We start from the raw sequence: 21,824 nt of genomic DNA, 5'->3' as shown, positions 1-21,824 counted from the left end.
CAAAAGGTGGTTAGGTATTTCTGAAAGCAGGTGGTAGTAATAAGATACCACTTTGCTGTATTGTCTTCTGCTTTCCACAAAAGCTCTAACAGTAAAAATAGGAAAAGGCTTAAACATGATCAATTTAAAATGCAACACAAGAGAAGGCAATAATAGTTCTTACAGTCGAAGATCTATTAAAAGATCCTAAATCAGCTCTGCAAGATGAACACACTATATGACAAAAAAGAAACTGAGACACTCACTGCTAAATTCAATAGGCAAACCAGAAAAGAGAGAGTTCCTTTACAATTTAAAAAAAAAAAAAAAAATCACAAAACAAAACACAAATCAAAAAATACTCAGAATCTGTAAATAAAAACCTTGCAGAAGCAAACCACTTCCCCCACTGCATGGGGAAAAAAAAAAAAAAAAATCAAGATTAAAAATTTAGACCAGAAATGATGAGTTCATCCCACATCAATTTTCTCTTGGTCAAGGACAGTTAAGCTTGCAGAATCCCAAACATTTATAGACAGACCAAAAAAACTGCATTATTTGAAGTTTAGTCTGATAACACAGTCAGTCTGGGCACCATACCATAACACCCTGGTCTCAAAAACAGGACAAGTGCTCTCTTCCTCAATATCCACTTCCCCCTCCCTCTCTTGAAACTTCAGTACTTTCAGCAAAGGTATTTTGATAACCTTTCTTGACCCAACCTCTAAAACAACAAAAATATATTTGAGCTTATTTCACCTCTTTTAGGAAGATTTCTATCATCAAAGATAGTCACCATTCAGTTTCAAACATCTGTCAAATCTAAGTAATCTGCTTTATTTCTGTGTAAGAAATTCAGCTGGAATTTTCAGTGATGGACCTTCAGGACCATCAGTACAACAATTCTAAGTAAACTTTCAAAGCAATCTAACAGTTTTCTGCAGTCAACTCAAAATTTGTCTAGCTGTTCTTGGATCTCTTATGTGATAATGCTTAGCTTGATCCCCCAAATCATCAAGGAATACTATTAAAGGTCTTCATAAAATGATAAACAAGTGTACAACTGAGCCACAGATGGTCAAAGACTGAAATAATCTTTCTTGTATTTAACTTCACCTTAAATGTCTTCCTGGTCGTTAATCCAAAACTAAATAAAAAGGCAGTGAAAGGTTCCAGGTCTAGTCTAGCATCAGCATTGGTCCTTCACAAGCACTGCCAAATAACTAGTGTAAGAATAAACACACTTACGTGCTTAACATCTATAGTTGCAATTCTTCTCCAACACACTTCCAGGATACAACCCTGAGCCTGTGCTGTTTTGAAATGTGTTGAAGCAAACAACCATCCATTATTTAAATCTAGACCTCTGCTTATAAAACCTTCACTTTCCAAAATCCTGTAACATTCTATTCTTTTCTGAAAGATGACTGGTTTTACTCAGCCCTGCAAAAGATTTGTCCATATATGGACAACCCTGAAGACAACAAATGGCTCTTTTCCCAGTCTATTATCAAGCCAGGAAATTAGACTGCCTGAGGTACTCTGCTTTACTTACTCTAGTCAGAGCCGAGAGGAAACATTCATGACTTCGTCAGATATCCATTTTCACACAAAGGTGAATGGATGCTTTTCCTTTAGTTTTAGCAGCAAACACCACAACCAGTTTTATAGAAGATTAAAGCCCTCTTGCAGCCACCTGAGGCAACAGTGCTAATGGTGAGAGTTGAAGGTACATAGCAGACAACTGCATCCCCCATGGTTTGGCAGAGGGAAGAAGTTAAAACAAGAATCACACAATAAATTCAGCAATACAAAGAAGGGAAATGGGAAGAACTCAAATACCTTCTCTGTTATTCAGTAAAACCTCAGACATACCTATACCATTGCTAATATTTAAGTCCATTGCTAATATTTAAGTCCAAAATAAAGTGTGAAGAATGCTATCAGTATGAAACATTGTGCCCTCTGATACTTGGCTGTCTATAAAGTTCTTTCACCCTTTCACACTCAACCAGCAATTGAGCTCACTTTCTTTAGTAAGAACACATCTATATGTGGAATCTGTATCTCAAAAGCTCTCAAAAACAGATTTGAGTTCCAAATACGTAAAAACTTCCTAAGTAGACCAAGAAATACCATCTTCCTTTTGCACTGAAAATCCTGCAATGAAATCCCTTTCACTGTGTCAGCTCAGCTGCCTAGAAACTTAGTGGCAGGCCAGCCTATGCCTTTTTAAGCTGCAACAAAGGAAATGATTAAGGAAGCATTAAAACCTAAGTGCACCATAAAAAGCACCTACCAGAAAACTAGCTGCTATTTGCAATAAAGAGCTTGCCTTATTTACACACACAGAGGAAAAAAAAAAAAATCCACACCACCACAGTCCCACTGTCCTCTTAACATATATAAAAAAACAGCATCGCAAGAAATGTGAACAAAGGTTGATATTTCAGCTACTGGCAAAATTTCTTTCAGAAACTTGAGTAGGTGGGACTGTATCTCTTCAATGGAAAAATATGAACTGATGTGTCATGCTCTATTTTTGTTTTGCTGTTTTTTCTGTTTTGTTTTTAATCTCCCTCTTTTGCCAGAAAATTCCTTATTGCCCCTTCCATTTTTTGATGTCCCAATTGTCTTTTCAGCTTTGTTTATTTTCTGATTGGCAAGGAAACTATGAAATTCTGTCTTGTTTCTTTTACATGCTTTCTTGCTCTCTTCCGTTTTCCTCCTATTAGACATCCGGCACACGTTAATATTTCAAAGTACACTTCACAGTAGAGTCAAGCAGCTATTTATGCTGCCAGAATTAGTCAAGCCAATAAATAAGATGGCTACTTAAAACATATGCATATATGAACCAGCCCTGAACATTGCAAGTTGGTTCAAAGGCAAGCAGGGAGTTGGCTATCTGTAGCAACTGGTTGAAAGACCGATCTCTATGCTCTAATATTCCAAATGCTATAGTATCAGCACTGTTCTTAATTCATTTTTAATACTTGCCACAAACAGTGGGGGAATAAAAGGCCTCTTTTAAGTCCACAGTGCAAGTTATGATTCAGAAGAAGACCTCTAAAGTATTTTACGTTTGGTGCCCCTATTTACAACAGCTACTTAATGTGTTGTTTTTTTGTTGTTGTTGTTTGTTTTGTTTTTTTAGCATTTGCCAAAAAAAATCACAATCTTTGCTATAAACAACAACAACAACAAAATCATAGAAACATTAAGGTTGGAAAATACCTCCAAGATCATCTGGCCCAACCACCCCCCTACCACCAATATCAGCCACTAAACCATGTTCCTAAGCACCACATCCCACCTTTCCTTCAACACCCCCAGGGACAGTGACTCTCCCTGGGCAACCCATTCCAATGCCTGACTGCTCTTTCTGAGAAGAAATGTCAAAGTAATTTCCAACCTAAACCTCTCCTGGCACAACTGAAGGCCATTCCCTCTAGTCCCACTAGTTACCTGTGGAAAGAGGCTGACACCCAGCTCCCCACACCTTTCTTTCAGGTACCTGTAGAGAGCAATACGGTTTCCCCTGAGCCTCCTCTTTCCCAGACCAAACAACCCCAGTTCCCTCAGCCTCTCCCCATAGGACTTCTGTTCCAGGCCCTTCACCAGCTCCCTTCACGAGCTTCATAGCCCTTCTCTGGACACACTCCAAGGCCTCGATGTCCTTTTTCTAGTGAGGGGCCCAAAACTTGTATTGCCACTCCCTGCACCTCAGTCTGCTGGCCAGCGAGGAAAATATGTCCATTTTTTACCGTGGTGGGAGGTGGTGAAGAAGTGTTCTCCATTTTCTATCAGACACACACATAAGGAGAGATTAGCAGCAGAATTGTGTAAAACTTTCATTAGAAAAACCCATGACCACTTGTAACGTCCTCCTTTCCCTTGATTTCCATTTACTTTATAAACACAAAAATGCTGTTCACGCCCTTACATTTGTACCAATTTATCATTCTACAGAAAGGCCATGCAAATAACTTAATGGTTTAGTATGATTTAAACAACACAAAAGTGACTAACAGGATGACAGTTGCTTCAGAGGATATTTCTATGAAGTAGAAACAGGGTGCCCCAACATCCGAAAACAGGCTGTGATTAAGAACAAAGATTTCACCAGTTTAACATGACATTCATTAGTTCAGACCACCTGATAGCATCCTTTGAAGTTTATTTTCCTGAAATCCAAAACTAAGCCCATCTTCATATAATTCATAAATGCAGCTAGAGGGATATCACCCCAGTTAAAAAAAAAAAAAAAAAAAAAAAAAGTCTATTTGAAATTTATGTGTGTATATATATTTGTGTGTGCATGTGAACACTATTCTTATCTGTGAATGCCACTCTTCTAGGGAGTTTTGAAGGAATTTGAGTTGTAAATACATTTTTGGCATGGAAAAATTACTAAGCATGAAACGACCATAAACAGAATAAATATCTTCAAGCTGTTACCAAAACATATTTAGTTTTATTTTAAATAATAATAATTTCATCCTATTGTTTTTAGAAGTTCTCTCCAGCAAGATTTATGCTGTTAACATATAAAAACTTGACTATTGAGTGTTTTGTCCTATGGCAAATAGTAAAAACAACTGCCTGTCTAGTTACCATTCCCTTCCTGTCAAGGCTGCCAAAAGGTTCATTCAGTAGCTTGCAAACTTCCTTCACAGGCTATACAGGCAGCATGAGGAATTACCAATAACACAGATAATTGCCATTATTTTTAATAATCAAGATCCATCAGAGGGACATTATGACTGAAAAAGTGGGGAACATAACCCTTGCAACTAGTCTTTTCTGCTCCCCTATGTGCATCTGTAAGTATCTGATAAAATGAAGTGCTTAAAAAAGGTAAGTTCTGAAGATCATCCCACAGGTCTGTCTGAATTCTAAAAACATATCTGTAATCAAAGTGTCTCCACAAAGTACGGGCTTTTTTGTTTTATATTTATATTTATTATATTAATATTTATTATATTTATATTTATTTTTCTTATTGGCTGTATGTATTCCTACTCCCCCATCCTACCATTGTCTTTAATACAACAAAATCAGCAAAATTAACCACGTGCCAGGCTGTCCTGTACTCCACAACAATGATATCCAACCAAATTAAATATAAACCTGAATCACTACAAGAAAAATAAATAAATGAATAAATAATGTTCCTTTGCAGCGTTCCCAAAGACTGTCGGGTCACAAACCCTTTACATATTATTGCTCACTCCATGAGTTATCTCTGAAGTAAGTTTCTGTCCATTGTGTTCTGAAGCCTGCAACCAGAGAAAATATTTGGACACCCCAGTCAGTCAGACCAGCTATTTCAGTAACAAGGAGCTCATGTTATACCATCTGTTAGCATGACTTTCTGAAGTCAGATAGAAAGCTACTTCAAATGGTTAGCAAATTATTTAAAAAGTCATCATTTTCAAGAACCTTAAAATAAAATTCAAAAGTCACTGGACATTACTGTTTGGATTCTTTGAGGAATGTGCAACAGTTCTGCAAGTAATGAAATGCAATGTGTTCCTACTTCAGATTAAATGAGTTTTAGACAAAATATCTCATTTATAACAGGCTTGTGTAAAGCATCGTTGCAGCATACAGGATTAAGGTGATGTTGTTTCAAGTTAAAGCATGTCAGTTTCCAAGACAGACTGAGAGAAAACAACATATCTTCATCAGAAAATTTACTACTGCTAGTAGTAATACATATCAGATAAATATTTAATTCATCTGAAGACCTATCTATCAAATTCATGCAGTTTTATGTATTTAGTTCCCTTTGCTGTATCAGCTAAGTTGACTCCCCTTCTCAGCATTGTCTACAGATGAAGAGAGTAGAAGTTTTGTTAAAAATCACATTTGGCTTTGACATATTTCAAAATAAAGTCTCTCTATTTTTGTAAAATACTCTTCATGAATTAAAACTTTCAACACTGTTGTGAGGGGCTGATGGCAGGAAATCAGATTCACAAAGCATGAATAACCAGTTACAACAAAAGGATCAAATGACAGGAGTAAATATCATGGTAACTGAAATCAATGACAAATCTTGCATTAAACCAAGCAGAGCTGCAATTTTATTCTGTTTCCAGGAAACACAAATGCATTACATCAGTTGAGATGCACTTCCCATCACAATGACTTGATTGCTGAGTCCTTTGGTAATTTATACTAGAGAAGGAAGAAGCTACTGAATACAGCATTGACCTCTCCCCCAGAAGTAATGTATCTTTGCCACTGTGGAACAAAGTTTTGGGAATCCAAAGAAATCAGAGCCATCGTTAATATAACCTCAGTGCTACCAAGAGAACTAATAAAGATGCAACACCCCCACCCCCCATAAAGGTTTTGGAAAGTCAGAAGAAAGATATGTAATTACCTTACTGGCTTTTCCACTACGAAATCTGTCCCTACTAATACATTTTGACTTCATGATCACTTCCAGTCAAATTTGACTCAAATATACTTGTATCAGATGAGTTCATGGAAATCAGCAGGTACAAAGACCAGCGACACATGGATGAGTGGCCACTGAAAGACAACAGGAGCTCTGTCCACCTTATTTTACAGCAGGGATTCCACAGAGCACAACGACTAGGCAGAAAAAAAAATGGGTGGATGAAGTAAAGAGAGAATAAAAAGCTCCAGGAACATCTAGATGTCAGAATAACTAGTACCCACTGACCTGCTTGGCTTTCAGAGGTTATTGGCCTCTGCCTTATTTAATTTAAACTTCTGTCACAGGTGCATAGATGAGCAGACTCCCAATGTTCCAGCAGAAAAACCCTGCAAAGTAGTTGAGAATATGAAGAACATAAAATAGGACGGCAGTGCTTGGGTGGTACCCAAATTATGTATTGCTCCAAAAAAGAAAGCATTACAGCACTAAGATTACAGTATCTGTATTACAGTGTTTTACCAAAATAATTCATTATGACATAGCTAATTGTTTTGTTTTCAGTAAAGCGTTATTACCAAACAAGAGTAGGATAGTAACAGCCTGCTAAAAAATAAATGTAAAAAATTCCAAAACTGAATTCAAAAGGCTCATTGAACTGTGCATCAGCTGATATGTGAGGTGATAATTCTGAAGGTCTAAACCTTGATACACAGAATTTCACAGCCAAACAACATAAAAAGACAAATACCAGTAAAGGAACATATATAATGTAGCATTAAAAGATAGGAAGTCTCTGATACTCATGCTTTCACATGAGAGTGCACATTCTGAATAACATTTGAAAGGGATCAGTAACCATCATACAGACTGAAGATATACTACCTCATAATTACTATACAATTTTAAACATACTCATCTATTTCTCCTTATTTTCACATTTTAATGACACTCCTCCCAAAGAGCTAACAATCATTTTAAAGGTTAATAGCTCTGAAGTAACTTCACAAAGATTTCTCAACTGAAGCAAAGATGCAGTATTGAGTTTGTTGAAAACATCTATGAAAAGCATCTTGACAGAACAGAAATTCTCCCTCAGTATGGCGTAACACCTCACTCCTTAAGCAAGAGTACTGGCTGCAGCACAATTACCTGTAACTAGTCCAGTAACTAGAAAGAAGGAAGAAGTTATGTTGCTTCTGTAGTTAAATCAATATTAAAAGGTGAAGTAAAATAGCTGGAAATTCTAATGCTTAATACAGACAAGAGACAGAAAATGGTAAATGCCCAGAAAACTATGAATTACAATTACAGTTCAGAAGTATTTGAAGGGTATCTTCTCTTCTCTGTTTACTCCTACATATTTTTTCTCCTCCCCAGCAGTCCCTGGTAAGGTAGATCTGTTGACTTAATTTTTCTTGCTGTTTCTCCCAGATACAACGCAAAACAGTGATTCTTCTCTCAATGAGAATTTATCTTAGAGAAGTGGCAACAGTACTTCTAATCAAAACTGGTCATTACATCACTTTGTGGTTTTAATACAAGCACATTTAAATTCATTTCACTGATGGCCTTGAGCTGCACAATGCACCATTATAATTTTAATTCAAAGGTCCCAGCTTCCCAGTGTCTGGAACCTGGTTGTGGAAAAGGATAAACACAACAGCAAATGAAGTCACTGGAAACCACGACAACTTCCTGCTTGGATCACTAAAGCAATGTTGTCATTATTTCAGATTTTCTCCAATTACTGACGCACCCTAAACTTGTGAATATTCTTGTACTTGTGTCTAATCCCTTCAGCATCTTCAGTAACATGCAGTTCAGCACAGGACATCTCTATATTTAAGCAAAGCTTAAGCCACTACCACTTGGTGTTTTAACAAAAGAATTTCTTCTTAATATTTTCCCACTACAACTGGATAGCTGTTCTTAAGTCCTCTTTTCAATTATGGTATATATAGCAGATTTCAGCTTCCTTACCATTCCTCCTTTGAGCTCCATAAGCACCAGAAGAACTGTTGTCAAACAAGGAAAACAAAAACCTCCTTTTTCAAGTGCTAGGGAAGATATGTTTCATGGCACCACAGAGTGGCTAAATGCTTTGATTCAGACACAAGGTTATTAAACAAGATGCTGAATAGAGCTACAAAAGTGATTCAATACATTTTTAAAAGCACACACAGCTGAATAAAAACAAACAAAAAGTTACCCTTGCAGCCAAATCTGAAAGTGACAAACACAACATCATCTTGTCAACAAAATCAAGGTTTGTCACAGACAAGATCACCACCAGCAAAAGTAGCCAGCCACAGTGATGCTAGCTGTACTCACAACATAGTAATGGCTAGAGCTATCCAAGACTATTCATTTTAAGAGACCCAGAGAAGGAGAGCTACTGAAGAGACCTACATAGAAACATGTGCTGAATGTAGACAGATTTCCGCTTTAATAAAATGTTGAGAGAGGAGGGACCACACATGAACAAGGTGATAAGATACAAATCACACTTACAATAAAACACAGGGTAAAACACTAGAAGTTTCAGAGTGACGTAGGAAAACAATGGTAAAAGACATGACCTGAGATGTCAGTTGGCACTTAGTTGATCAGTGAAGATAACAGTAAACCACAAATAAATAAATAAATAAATAAAATAAATAAAATGAAAGGTTATCTGTAAATACATTCATTAATAAGATTCAACAGGTACCCTTTATGTTATTACTGAAAAGAGGGGGAAAAACAGTTAAAAATAGTTAAGCAGAAAGAAAATGTGTTACATTAAAAAGATAACACTCATACTTCTAAAAAAAGCCCTAAATCTTACATTCCAATCTTATACACCACTGAAAAGATTTCTTCAAAATCAGACAATTTGCTGAGAGATATTTACATAGTAAGTTTCTCATCTACCCCAAAAGAAACCTCTCAGCTTAGAAATAGCTTTCCCTATAAGGATGAACATTTCCTTCTGTTGTAATCACATTCCTTCAAGCAATGAAAATCTTAAACATACCACTGCAATTTTCTTTTTCTAATTTCTACCCCTTAGATGCTACTGCCATAGATGGATAAGCTTCCACCATTTTTCTTCAACATATGTGCTAACAACACACACACTTCAGCCATCCTTGTTAACTGACTTTGTCAGAAGACTTTGTCTTCTACCCTGTGAGCACTCATTTAGAAATTTCCACCACGACTTTTAAGATGCACTCCAAAGCAGGAACTTAAAGAAAAACATTGTCCAGCTAATTTTTTGCAGTTTGGCAGCAAGCCATGTCCTCCAACAATGATCACCAATTCACTGGATGCATCTTTCACTCTGTAGAACCTGGGGTTGAGTCCCAAGAACAAGGTCCATAGAAACAAGGTCTGCCTTAGTGCCACAAGCTGTATAAAGCTGTACTCTGCAGTCCATATGGCTATGTCCCTATACAATTAAATAAAAGGTGCCAGAGCCTGATGTCTAGCCACAACGTAAAGGGCCATGATACAGCTTACATCCACGTAGATAAACACTTCTCCATACAGGATGTCAGAGGAGACAAGCACTATCCCCACTGCCCCTTGGGAACTGTCACCCTTTGCTTTCTCCCAGCTCTCAGGAAGACAGTTAGGCACAGGTCAGGACTGGACCAGGGAGCACACTGAAAATTAAAGTAGATGGACACGGATAGAGCTTGAGCTTGTGGCTTCTCTCTGCCTCAAAGTATAAGTACTGCATATAGCTCCAACAAAAGTCCAAAAAAGGTTTGAAAGAAACGAGCAATCTACGAGCACATTCCTACTTACAACCAGCCTATGAATGTCCCTACAACATGCCAGACTATCCTGTTCTCTACCATAACAAGAGCTATGCCAGGAGTTGTAAGGGGAATGAGTTGTTCTCTAAACAGTCGAGTCTGCAGGTCACCTATACTCTCTCTCCTCTTGAGAGCACTTCTTAAAAGGACACCTCTGGTCCTAAGACCCTCTTGTATTCATAATTACGAACTGAAGGCCACAAAGCTACAGCTACATAAGACTCATGAAAAGGCAGTGTCCAAAGGGCAGTTCTCTCAGGAGTCTTTACCAGAGAAAACTGATGCCTGAAGAAACAGAACAGTGAGGTACATCCAGAAAAAAAAGCAATTTGCTCACAAGCATGAGACACAGGAGGCTGGCAGGATGAAACCTGAGTGTACTGGCTAAGGCAGTGCCTGTTTTGAGAACAGATTAGTTCAGTTTCCTGTTACATCAAACAGTAACTTTCATCAGTCCTACGTTCACTTAAAAAAAAAAAAAAAAAAAAAACACACTACTGACATCACACTTAGGGCTGGGCAGAAAGTGGCAGATTAGGAAATACCATGAGTCACTGCAAATACAGAACACATAGAAAGAGTTATAAAACTGCTGTGTAAAATCTAGTGTTATAGAAAAAAAGGGGGGGGCAACATAGCCAAAGTGAACTATACTACAACTAGCGTAAGAATGGCAGCCTGCCTTCAAATAAACAAGGCAACTGGGGAAAATAAGAACATTGTAAAAATAACAGGGTAAGACATAGGCAGGCTGCAGGAAGGAATAAGAGCAACACTATTCAGCAATTAAGAAGGAAACATCAGCTAAAATAAGCTGATGGGTGGACAAGGAGGAAATAATATTAAGCCAAAAAAAAAAAAAAAAGATAAAAGAAAGAGAAAACGATGCAAAGAAAGCACAGCCAACAGAGCTATTCTCCCAGAAAGAATTCACTCTGGACAAGTTTCCAATATATCTTTATATGCATGAAAGAAAACCAAAATATAAACACACACACACACACAAGTATAAGCACTAGTGGAATATTGTGGAACATAAATATTTTTAGGAATAGTTGAAAACAATTAGAACAAAAGGTAGCAGCTTTACCTGGTCTGGAAGTAAATAAGACACTAGAGAAGAAATACAATGGGGAAATAAAAAACAGGCAGTGAAGAAAACTCCATCATAGTTCCAGCTCAGCATCTTATTGTCTGAACCAGAAGAACACCCCGGCGTTGCAGAAAGGCTACTAAGACACCTAGGGCAAAGAAAGTGGCATCTCTCCTAGCAATTATAAAGTTTCCCCACAGAGTGAAGCAAAGTAAACTGCATTGTTAAGGTGGACATAGCAATGCTTGTCAGCAGCTAAAAATTAATGCTATTTTGAGGGTGTAGTTCAAGATGAATCAAGATAATTAGAGACGCAAGCTTTCTGTATAAAGCTATTACAACTTAGGATGAAAAATCTTTCCTTTAGGAACCATTTCTGGCTTGACTTCAGGGGATTTTTTTCAATGCAAGTGGAAGCGTAAGAGGAAGGAAGAATGCTGGAATTATTAACAGCTGAATAAACTTTGTTAAGAGAAGTACAGCTCAACTGCAGAGGAGTTTGTTGATAATACAGAAACAAGGAATCAGATCAATAAGTGCTAATGAAAGCATTAAATCTTCGTATTTTCCAGATGGAAGGTGGATTAACTGGTCTCATAGATCCTGACAGTATTTTCTTCAGGTCCCAACATCCAATACGGTCAGATTACTACCGCTGCCTTTATGTTGATGGTTTTTATTATTATTTTAATTAGAAACCACCGAAGTGAGTATAAATTCTCTCAAGGCAGCAAGTACTATTAAGAAGACTTCTCTTTTTTTTTTTTTTTTTAATTCTTGAGACAGAACTACTTTGAAAAGCCTCCAAGTGATACAGGAACCCCAATTCCAGTCCTATCAAGCCGTAAAATTTAGACATTTTATTGTCAACAGTCTCACTCACACAGATTAAAACTTGCTATCAATGTCTTTTCTGCAAGAATATGAAATTTGGAAACAAAGTAAAAAAAAAAAAAAAAAAAAAAAAAAACTCCTTTCTGCCACACTTAGGATTTAGAAAGCTTTCTATGGTAATAAATCACTGGAAAAATTATATATAAAAATTACTTAACTCCAAAATAAAGGAGTTCCTTGTAAATATGTTGATAATACACTTTCCTGAAGTAATTCATACTCTTGCCAAGAGTTTTCCCCTAAGAACATAATTAGCATACTTCTAAGTTGGAAGAAAGAATGCTCAGTGTGCAGTAACAGTAAAGATCGATTCATCGATTTACTATGAAAATTTGGAACTTGATAATCAGAATGTCCATCTCCTCTGCAAAAACAAACACCTCATGAGCACTTTGGAATGTCAATTTGTTAACAAAATCATGACTTTGAACGTGTTACCTGCTTTTTGAACTGTCTAATCCATGCGTGCAACACATCACTACATTGTCTGGCACAACAGAAGCCAAAGTCTCTTATTAACATCAGCCAAGCTAATGGTTCCTCCCACACTAATTATAACAGTTTGACAAGAAATGGTGATGAAACAACACAAATATGCTACTTTTTAACAAGCTTTTAAAAAGGGACCAGAAGAAGACGAAGGGGAAGAAAAATAATAAAATTAAAAATAAAAATAATAATAATAATAATAATAAAAAATCTACCTCCCAGCTGAAAATCCTGTTTTCTAACCTTAAAGCAAATTAGGAAAAAAAATAAAAATTTAAAAAAAAATCATTTAACAGGGGAGGAGGTCAAAGCCGAGGCTTGATTTAACTCAACTGCCACATTTAACCACATCAACTTGCCACATCCCACAAGAAAAGCAAGGCTGAGCTATGAGAGGCTGCAGATGGGAAAAGATGAAATACTGGAAGGAGCTGTCAATCAGTAGGTGGCACTCTTCGAGCTCTACCAGTAGGAAGCCAGGTACCAGCACAAGTGAAGCCACATTGCACAGAAAAGCCTGGATCTTTAGGAGAAATATGAAAAAGAAATAACGAGCAATCCTAACAATACCTGACATCCATGGGGAACACAATGGCTTCATTTCAATGCTATAGACAACAATCCTTGTATCTAGTCTCCAAAGTTCCTAGGAATTATAGCTTTTGAATGCTGTAAACATTTTGGATGAATGCTGCTGTATACCAGAGTACTAAAACCAGTACTTCACGAAATTCTCCATTACATCTGCACAGAACACCCTGGACGCAGTCTTATAGCCAATTATGCAGATAGAAGTGAAACTGGTGAATGATAAAAAGATATTTTAACGTAACAAAAATGCAGCATAATTATTTAGATTTTGCCACAAATGTTTTTCAATGCTGTCCAACAAATTTGTTACAATAAGTAGAACATATGACTAAATATTTTGGAATACATGTATTGCTACTCGTGCAATATATACTAGTGAAATGTAGCTCACGCACCTAAAGATTCAATTGTTTTTAGAGTTCAAATCAATACAAGATATGATAAAAATGAAAATGTTGCTCCATAAAACAAGTGTCAAATTTTCTGTTCCTCTAAATAGTCTTTCTTCATTTATCAATTACAGGCTTTTTTCTTCATATTTTAAATACAGATTCAAGCCAACGTACATTACTGCTCATTTGATGAAGCAGTAAAGGAAGAACAGATTTAGTAATGAAGTTTGAGTACAGGTACTTGTAATTGAAACAGCCAGCAGAGGGAGTATAAAAATGAAACAAAAAAAAAATGCAAATGCTTTTTTTCTTTTTATATTTTGTTTTACTTACAATGTTAGCTTTCTTTTACAATAGTGCAAAAGGCAAAAAAAAAAAAAAAAAATCATTTTAAAGCATTAACCATAATGACTAGAAACAATAATGTTTCAAAGTAACACTAAAATTTTTTGCTCATATTACCTCTGCCAAACGGAATGACAATTTTAAATCACAGACAAGGTTAAATATCGATCAACAAGCTGCATAAGCCAGTTCCAAGTTGTAAACTCAGAGACAAAGAGACTCTCATTCTTGGTTTATTAATCCAAAACCAAAATCTTGTTTCAAGAATTGAGAGAATAGAAGGTATGATGTATTTGTATTAGGATGCAGCACAAAATCTTAGAAGTGAACAAAAAGGTACTGATCTGTACAACAGAAGGATTTTATAGAGATTAAGCCACATACATGCCCCAGATCATCCATGGAAATGAGCGTTTGCATGACTATTTCAAAAGCCACTAAGTCACATGCTGAAATAAACATTCATCTTTACACTTTCAGGTTCTCACCATATTTGGCTTAAACACCAACCAAAGGAGGAAGGACATGAACAGGGGTGACTGGAGCCTTCAGCTCCCGTTTAAGAACATAAGTTTAAGAACTTCGGATAAGCTGCTACCCTACTCTCAAAAGTGACAGAGACACCATCTCCTAAACCATCTGCACTGTGCATAATTATTCCTTCCATGGTCCTTCTGAAACAAGGGACAAGCTTACTGAACTAACTAGAAAGGCTTTACCTGCTTTCTAAAGGCCTACGAGCACCATGTGCCCGCAAGCCACGAGGCAAATGTGGACAGCAGAGCTGAGGAGGCAAAGGGACTGTGGATTAATTATTTCAAAAGTAAACAGCGTGCTTTATAGGTATTTCTACAAATGGTTGCGTAATTTAGAAAAACACTCCTTCACTGTTAACTGGGTGCATTCCCTTTCTATGCTGTAAGCATGTTCTCTCTTTCTCTCCGAACAGAACAGTAGTGCTTCTGAGCAGGATGAATGGTGGGACTATACAATAATGCGAAACGGGGTATTACGACGCCCCAGTCCTGATGGGAACTGTTGAATGACACCTCTTACCATCATAACTGCACACAGCTTTGGCCACAATTCTGTTTCTCTAACCAATGTGGAGCCAGAATCCCTAAGGTGAAAACTAGGGTTTAATTCTGTTTTCTACATTATCACATACACATTAAGGATGGTTTAACTGCAAAAGGAAACTCTGTCCACCTGTATGCATGAGATTCATTGCTGAAGATCAGCATTTGGCTTAAAACACCCTGACTGCAAGTACTGAAGAGACAGACCAGAAAAAAAAAAAAAAAAAAAAAAGAGAGAGAGTCAAGCCAAGATTAACTTTCCCACCAGCACAGGTAACAGGTATACTTCTAACTTTATTTAAACCTTAATTTGTATTATCTCCCACAATTACAGGTCTTATTGCATCTACTCTTTGTTAGAGTTTTACTCAGTCTGAAAGTCTTGACATCTGTCACATGTAGGTGCAGGATAAACTTGCCGCATCACAGAACGAGCAGATAAAACAACTCCACATAAAATATCCATAAACTGGTAATACTTGCACCAAGCAGAAAGATCCCACAGTGTAAAATATTCATATCTGATTTGTGCACAGCTTGAGAGACCTCTCGTGTAGAAGGAACATAGGACATTCCCCTGCAGGTAAGGTATTCCACAAGAACCTGGAATACCTGGCAATGGTCAGTATCTTAAATACAGCAGAACACCAATAGAGAATTGATCCAAGATGGTATATATTAGACATCTCCCAAAACACTATGTTATACATCAAGTTACAAATTAAAAAAAAATCAGAACAAAACACACCATACAGAGTTCATATAAGCCTCTGCAGTCCAGTGCTTTAATTGGAGTCTTAAAAATAGTCAAATATGGAACAAATAGAATATTGCAGGGTCTAACCTTTTAATAAAATCAGTAACTTCTAACAAAATCCTGATAGGAGTACATGCACATTGAAAGAGGTCAGACAAGAAGAACACATCTGCAGTAATTTCATTGGTTTTTGGTCTTGAAGATTCTGTTTGGTCACTTTTAAGTCTCCCACCCAAAGGGCGAATTTCAATTCTCTCCCACATAGAACTCACCAGTTGCCCTCTGTAAAGAAATATTTAGACTTTTTTGTCTTGAGCGTCAAAGAGGATGTGTATGTATACGTGTATGATTTAGAACCTAAAATACAATTCAAGAAACAAAACCCATGAGATGCAGCACATAACCTGCATTATCCTACATCATCTCACCCTCTTGAGCACAATAATTATCTTCCTGCCGTACTGTAAGTAGGACTGTGTGCAGTACCCCAAGAAGTTGGATGAGGGGTTTTTGTAGTAGCCGCATCATAACCAAATAAAAGAGTATCTTGTTTGACTTCCCTGTGCTCCTCTTTCTTCAGCCTGCTTTCCAAGGGAAATCAGATTTATGCAAACACTTAGGGGGTGGGGAGGGCTGAGGAGTGCTGTACAGATATGTATACATGCACACACGGATGTCTGTCTGCCTGACCTCACTAATACCTTCTGAGCCCATTGGCCAGTTTCAACCACATTCAAGAGAGGAGTCAAGATACCATGCATTTAGGTTCTTGAAAGTTTCATGAGAGCAGGCTGCAGAGCACAGAAAAGTGCCTCCCCAGAGAGACAGGCTGCATGTCTTATTAGATGTCAGAAAACTCTCAGGGAAAAGAACCATTCTGCCCCTTTCCTGCCTGCAGGAAAATCTTTAAAGGTCACAACCAGTCAAAGATGACCAAGTTACTTCCGTTCAAGTGTTCACAAAATAGCTTAAATTAAATTCATCGTTCCTTTTAAAATGTTGTTTTGAATAGAGCTGATGTTTTCCATGCCTTCTTCCTCTTGGTCTAGCATAAGAGAGAACTGCCCTACATGACACATTCCCTAGCTCGCTCCCTTGCTCCCAAGACTACTTATTTTAAAGCATCAGAGTTATGCTACTTGCGCGACTAGTGCTCCACTCCTCTCAAGCACAGAGAAAATAAAAACTAGAAGAGCTTAAGAATCTCTTCAGGCCTTAAAACTGAGTAAGTATATGGTTCCATAGCATAATAAAATATTGCATAAAGTTTCAAAAGGACAATGGGGCACGTATATAGTGGTCTTTATACACCTCTACCACATAACAGAACAAGTACTACCACGCTTGATAAAGAGAACTGTTCGGCAATAAGGAGGTTTTAGCTGACATCTCTAAAGCTCTTCTCACATCCTCAAGAAATACGTACACGTGTGAACTAAATACTATGTGCCTGTACCCAAAAAGCTACCCAACAAAAGTGAAAGTGTGCCAAGATACCAACTTGCGAGTTCAGGGACACCTTAAGGCATAAATCGGTGACTTAAGAGACAGTTGGGAGAAAGAAAAAAGAAAAAAGAAAAAAAGAAAAAAAGAAAAGTCACACCAGCCACAACTGGTGGAAGCCACCCTAAAACCGTACCGCTAGGCTAGGCGACCGGAGGTGTCCGATGAAGCAACGTTTCAACCCGAAAGCACCATGCGCCCCGAAGCCCTTCGCTCCCGCGGCTATGCCGGAGACCCCGAGACTGGGGCCGAGGGGCTCCGGGGAGGCGCCCCCCGAGACGCCCCCCGAACGGGGGTCGCCTGCCCCAGGGAGGCTCGGGGCGCTCCATGAGGGCCCCGGCGGCGCACAGTGAGCGCGGCCGTGCCCGGCGGTGCCGCCTCCCCGGGCGGCCCCGCAGCGAAGCCCGGCCGAGGGAAGGGGGCAGCCGGTGGCGAGGCCGGGTGGGGAGCCCCGAGCCCCCCGCGCGTGGCAGACCCGCCAGGAGGTGAGGGAGGATGCGCGGCGTGCGCCCCGCTCGGTCCTCTTCCTCCTCGTCCTCCGCCGCTTTTCTGCCGGCTGCCGAGACCGCGAGGCTTCCTCACCGCCCCTCGGAGCGAGCAGGGGGGGCAGCCTCCGCTCCCCCGGTACCGTTGGCGAGCGAATTAAGCAGCACCAGGTAGCAGGCTGCTGACACGCACACCCGCGGCGTTACGCCCGGCGCCGGAGCGATGCGGAGACGGCCGCCACAAAGCGCTCGGGCACGCCGAGCATCCCCTTTGTCCGTGCATCCTCGCCGCTCCTCCATGCGTCCACGCACGCCTCGCGCACGCAGCCCCTTTGTGTGTTCGCCTCCCCCCAGCTCACAAAGAAAGCGATGCCCTTGCCTTCCTCGCCGCATGCACCCAGCCTCGGACACGGCCCTTCGTCCCCCCCCCCACCTCCTCTCCGCCGGGCGGTACCTACTTGTGTTCAAGAAACAGTCCGTAAACCTCCTAAAGCAGCTGGCAGAATTAGATCCATCTTCCATGTCTGGCCCTAGGAGCAGGGGAGCCGAGGAGGAGGAGAAGAAGAAGGCGCCTCTCTGCCGCTGCTGCCGCCTCGGAGTCCCGCTCCTGCCGGGGCCGTCGCCTCCTCGGATCCCGTCGCCGCGGGCTGCTGCCGCTGCAGCCCCGAGGGAATCGCAGGACCACGAGCGAGAGGCGGCCGGGGGGAGGAGGAGCCGGGAGTGGTGCTGCCGGGGGCCGCCGGCCGTGGAGCGGAGCAGCAAGCCCTGGATGGAGGAAGAAGAGAAGAGTCTCCTCCTGCCGCTGCCGCCTGGATGGGCGATCAAGTGAGCTGCTGCTGCCGCTGCTCCGCCAACATCTCTTCCTCCTCCTCCTCCCCTCCCTTGGAGACTCGTGAGGTTAAAGGAAGACGAGGAGGGGAAACGAGGAGGCGGCGGCAAGAAGTAAAAAGAAGATGGAGAAGCGGAGGAAAAGGAGGGGATTGGAGCGAGGAAAGGAGCCGCCGCCGCTCTGGGGACGATGCTGGCGGAGGCGGCGGCGGAGGCTGTCCCTGCAGCACGGCTCCCGCTGCTGCTGCTGGTTGTTAGGAGGAAAGAGAGGGAGCTGCAGGCAGCCGAGCCGCCTCCGGGAGCGGGGGGAGGAGGAGGAAACCCGCCGCTGCCTCCACCTCCGCCGCTCTGTCCATGGGAGTGGAGCAGGCGGCTGCCGGAGCCGGGCTTTTCCCCGGGTGCCGCAGCCAGGGGGGCCGAGGGGCGGGCTAAGAGCCGCTTCTCCGGGTTGGACATGCTTCCGCTCTTCCCTCCCTTTCGCCGTAGTTTAAGGCAGGATGTCTAGCAGAGACACCGGAGTAGGCAGAGAGGGGAAGCCGCGCAAGGACGGAGCAAAACGAGAGGCGACGGCGGTCCGGTCCTGCTCTCCCTCCGGCAGCCCCGGGCCGGCACCGCCCGCGCACCCCAGCCCCCTCCGTCCCGAAATCCTCACATTCCCGGTCCCCCTTTAGGCCGGAGGGGGACGCGGCGCTACCGACCGCCGAGCGGCTCCGATCCCCTTTTAAAGTCCGCTTCTCCTCGTGCTCCCGCCTCGCCTTCACAGCGAGAAAACGCTAACAAGCTGTATTTTCTTCCAGCAACGCAAATATTGCCCCGTATGTGCGTGCGCGTCTGCAAAGAGACAGATAAAATCACTGCAGTGCCGCTTCCAATACTGAGCCCGGCCGCCAGAAAACGCCCACTGGCGGAGCGATCGCTTCCCAAGCTGCCTCCCTTCCTCCCGCTCCCAGCCGCACACCCAGGAGCTACGGCACGGCGCTTACCTAAAGAGAACGCAGACAGAGACGCGAGGAAAAGACCCTCCCTATGCGTGCGGCCTCGGTACCCGAAGCGGCGATTTCCAGCCGCCCCGGGCGAAAGGCGGGCGCCCTGCGGCGACTGGCACAAAGCCGCCGGGGAGCTGACCCTGGGTGCCCGCGGAGCATCGCCGCCCGCTTCCCGGGGACAGGCTCGGGCCGCTCCCCCCGATGCCCCGCACCGCACTCGTGTGCCCCCTCTCCCCTTTCTCCGCTAAGGCCAGCAGCCCCCAGCCCCGTGTCTCTCAGGCCCCTGAGCCGCCCCCCCCCGGCTCCCCCCGGTCTACCTGGGAGCCGGCCCCTGGGGCTGCGGTACCCCTATGCCCTGACCCCGCTCCCCGGTGCCCGCCGCTCCGAAGCGGGCCCTGGCGAGCCGCCAGCCCGGAGGGGTCCCGGGACGCGGCAGGAGCCGCCCGCCCGCCGTGCCGTCCCGACAGGACCAGGACGGGGATGGGGATAAGGACCGGGACAGGGCCGCCCATCACTGCCCGGGGCCGCCCCGGTTCAGCCCTCCCGGGCCGGTAGCGCAGAGCCCCGGCCGCGCTCAGGCGTCCCGCAGGCGACACCCCCGGGAGAGGCCGGCCCCAGGGGAAGCCGGGGAAGACCCCGAAACGGAGCGGGGCCGAGGGCAGCGCTCGGAGCCCCCGCGGCGCAGATTTCGTTGTCGCCCTGAACCCGCTGAGCGCCGGGTGCAGCTGGGGGACGGAGCTCGGAGCCGGGCGGGGGTGCGCTCAGAGCGGCTGGCCCTCAGGCTGGGCTGAGACGGAGACACGGGGAGCAGAAGAGGTGACACGGGGAGCCGGCGGCCCGCTATCGGGGCTGCCCGCTGCCCCCTGCCCGCCTCGCTACCCGGCGGCGGCGCTTACCTGTGCGCCCCGCCCGGCCGGGGCTCTGCCTCCATCCCTCCCTCTTCTCCTTCCCTCCCTCCCCGCCCGCCGCAGGTGTGTTCCCGTCGCAGGTGTTCCTGTCCCTGGTTATCGCCGGCAGAGCTCCGTTTCCCTGCGCCCTCCGACATCCCGGCGGAGCGGCGGCGGCGGCTCCGCTCCGCTCCCGAGAGCGCCCGGGGGGATCCCGCCGAGCCCTCGCCGCCCTCCCGACCCGGAGCGGGAGGGTGCCGTCTCCCCCCCCCTCGCCCCTGCTTCAGACACGTCACCAACCTGTGCTTCTCGTCTCGATTTCAAAGTCTTGCCGCGCTTTAGCCGCATCGTTTCAGGACTTCTGTTAGCGCTCGAAAACGGACGAATTTCCATGTCGGGGGCAGATACGCGATATGGTCATCCGGCAGCACGCGAAATAAGGTGTTTCTCTACAAATAACAACGCTTTCAAATTAAATCGTGTGTGCGGCTCGCTGAACGTTAGCTGCCAGCGGGAAACAGTCCCCGGAGTTCGCAAAGGGGTTCAAACGCCAAAACAAATTAAAGAGTCACTTAAAAAGAAAAACACAGAGCAAAACAACTCACAGAAGGGCAGGTTTCACTAAACTGCTTTCATCTGTATGGTTCTTGAAACCTGCTGCTGCTTAAAAATCCTGAACCCAAATACAGAAAGACGCTTCTGCGATACATTTTCCTGCAGTATACTTGACTTTATCAATACAGTTTAATAACTTTAATTTCAGGTATTTATTCGTGCGAGGTGCTTTTATTTCTTTAAAACCAGCCATTATTTACCTGCTTTGCATAGTCAGCTTTCCTCTCGGAACTGCTGGAGGATGACTGGGGAGCCAGCAACTATTTAAATTCTCTGAGAAAAAGGGCTTAGCGAATGGAAACAAAACTTCTGTGAATTGTGCTTGGTTGTTGCAGTCTGTTTGCTTAGCAATTAACAAATTGTATTTTGTTAGCATTAGAAAATCTGTAACGCCAAATTATTGAAATTGAAAGGGAGAATCAAATTGAAATGACTGAACATTCACCTGAAAAAGTGAAAGGTGCTCCTTTACACAGATTAGTCCCAAATTGTTCTTCTGTCAATACCAAATTACTGAAACTACATTGTCAATTTATAATTGTAGAAATCTTGTTTTACTATGCTAATTTATGCTGAATTCTTCTATTGTTGGTCATCCAAACTACAGTTGTTCAAATATCACTGCCTGAAATTGGATATCTGAGTATTTATATAAGGAATGTGAATTTTGCATACACAAA

The 21,824-nt window shown here is 42.5% G+C and overlaps 1 protein-coding gene across 5 annotated transcripts in view; it reads right to left on the bottom strand.

The window, feature by feature from the left end:
- Positions 1-21,824, bottom strand: part of PDE10A (phosphodiesterase 10A) — a 368,478-nt gene that overhangs the window by 161,507 nt on the left and 185,147 nt on the right. Inside the window, exon 1 of one of the 5 annotated variants that reach the window (XM_035320287.1) lies at positions 18,287-19,556. The exons of 3 other annotated variants lie outside the window; for them this stretch is intronic. In XM_035320287.1, coding sequence (XP_035176178.1) covers positions 18,287-19,112 — 826 coding nt within the window. In that variant the 5' untranslated portion in view covers positions 19,113-19,556. Of the gene's footprint in view, positions 1-18,286; positions 19,557-21,824 lie in introns of those variants that run through there. One more of the 5 variants, XM_035320289.1, reaches the window with a different exon arrangement.

The sequence above is a fragment of the Oxyura jamaicensis genome, chromosome 3 (assembly GCF_011077185.1).
Source record: "Oxyura jamaicensis isolate SHBP4307 breed ruddy duck chromosome 3, BPBGC_Ojam_1.0, whole genome shotgun sequence".
NCBI classification, from domain to species: domain Eukaryota; kingdom Metazoa; phylum Chordata; class Aves; order Anseriformes; family Anatidae; genus Oxyura; species Oxyura jamaicensis.
The sequence above is the reverse complement of the archived record's forward strand: the minus strand, read 5'-3'. Positions and strand labels throughout refer to the sequence as shown.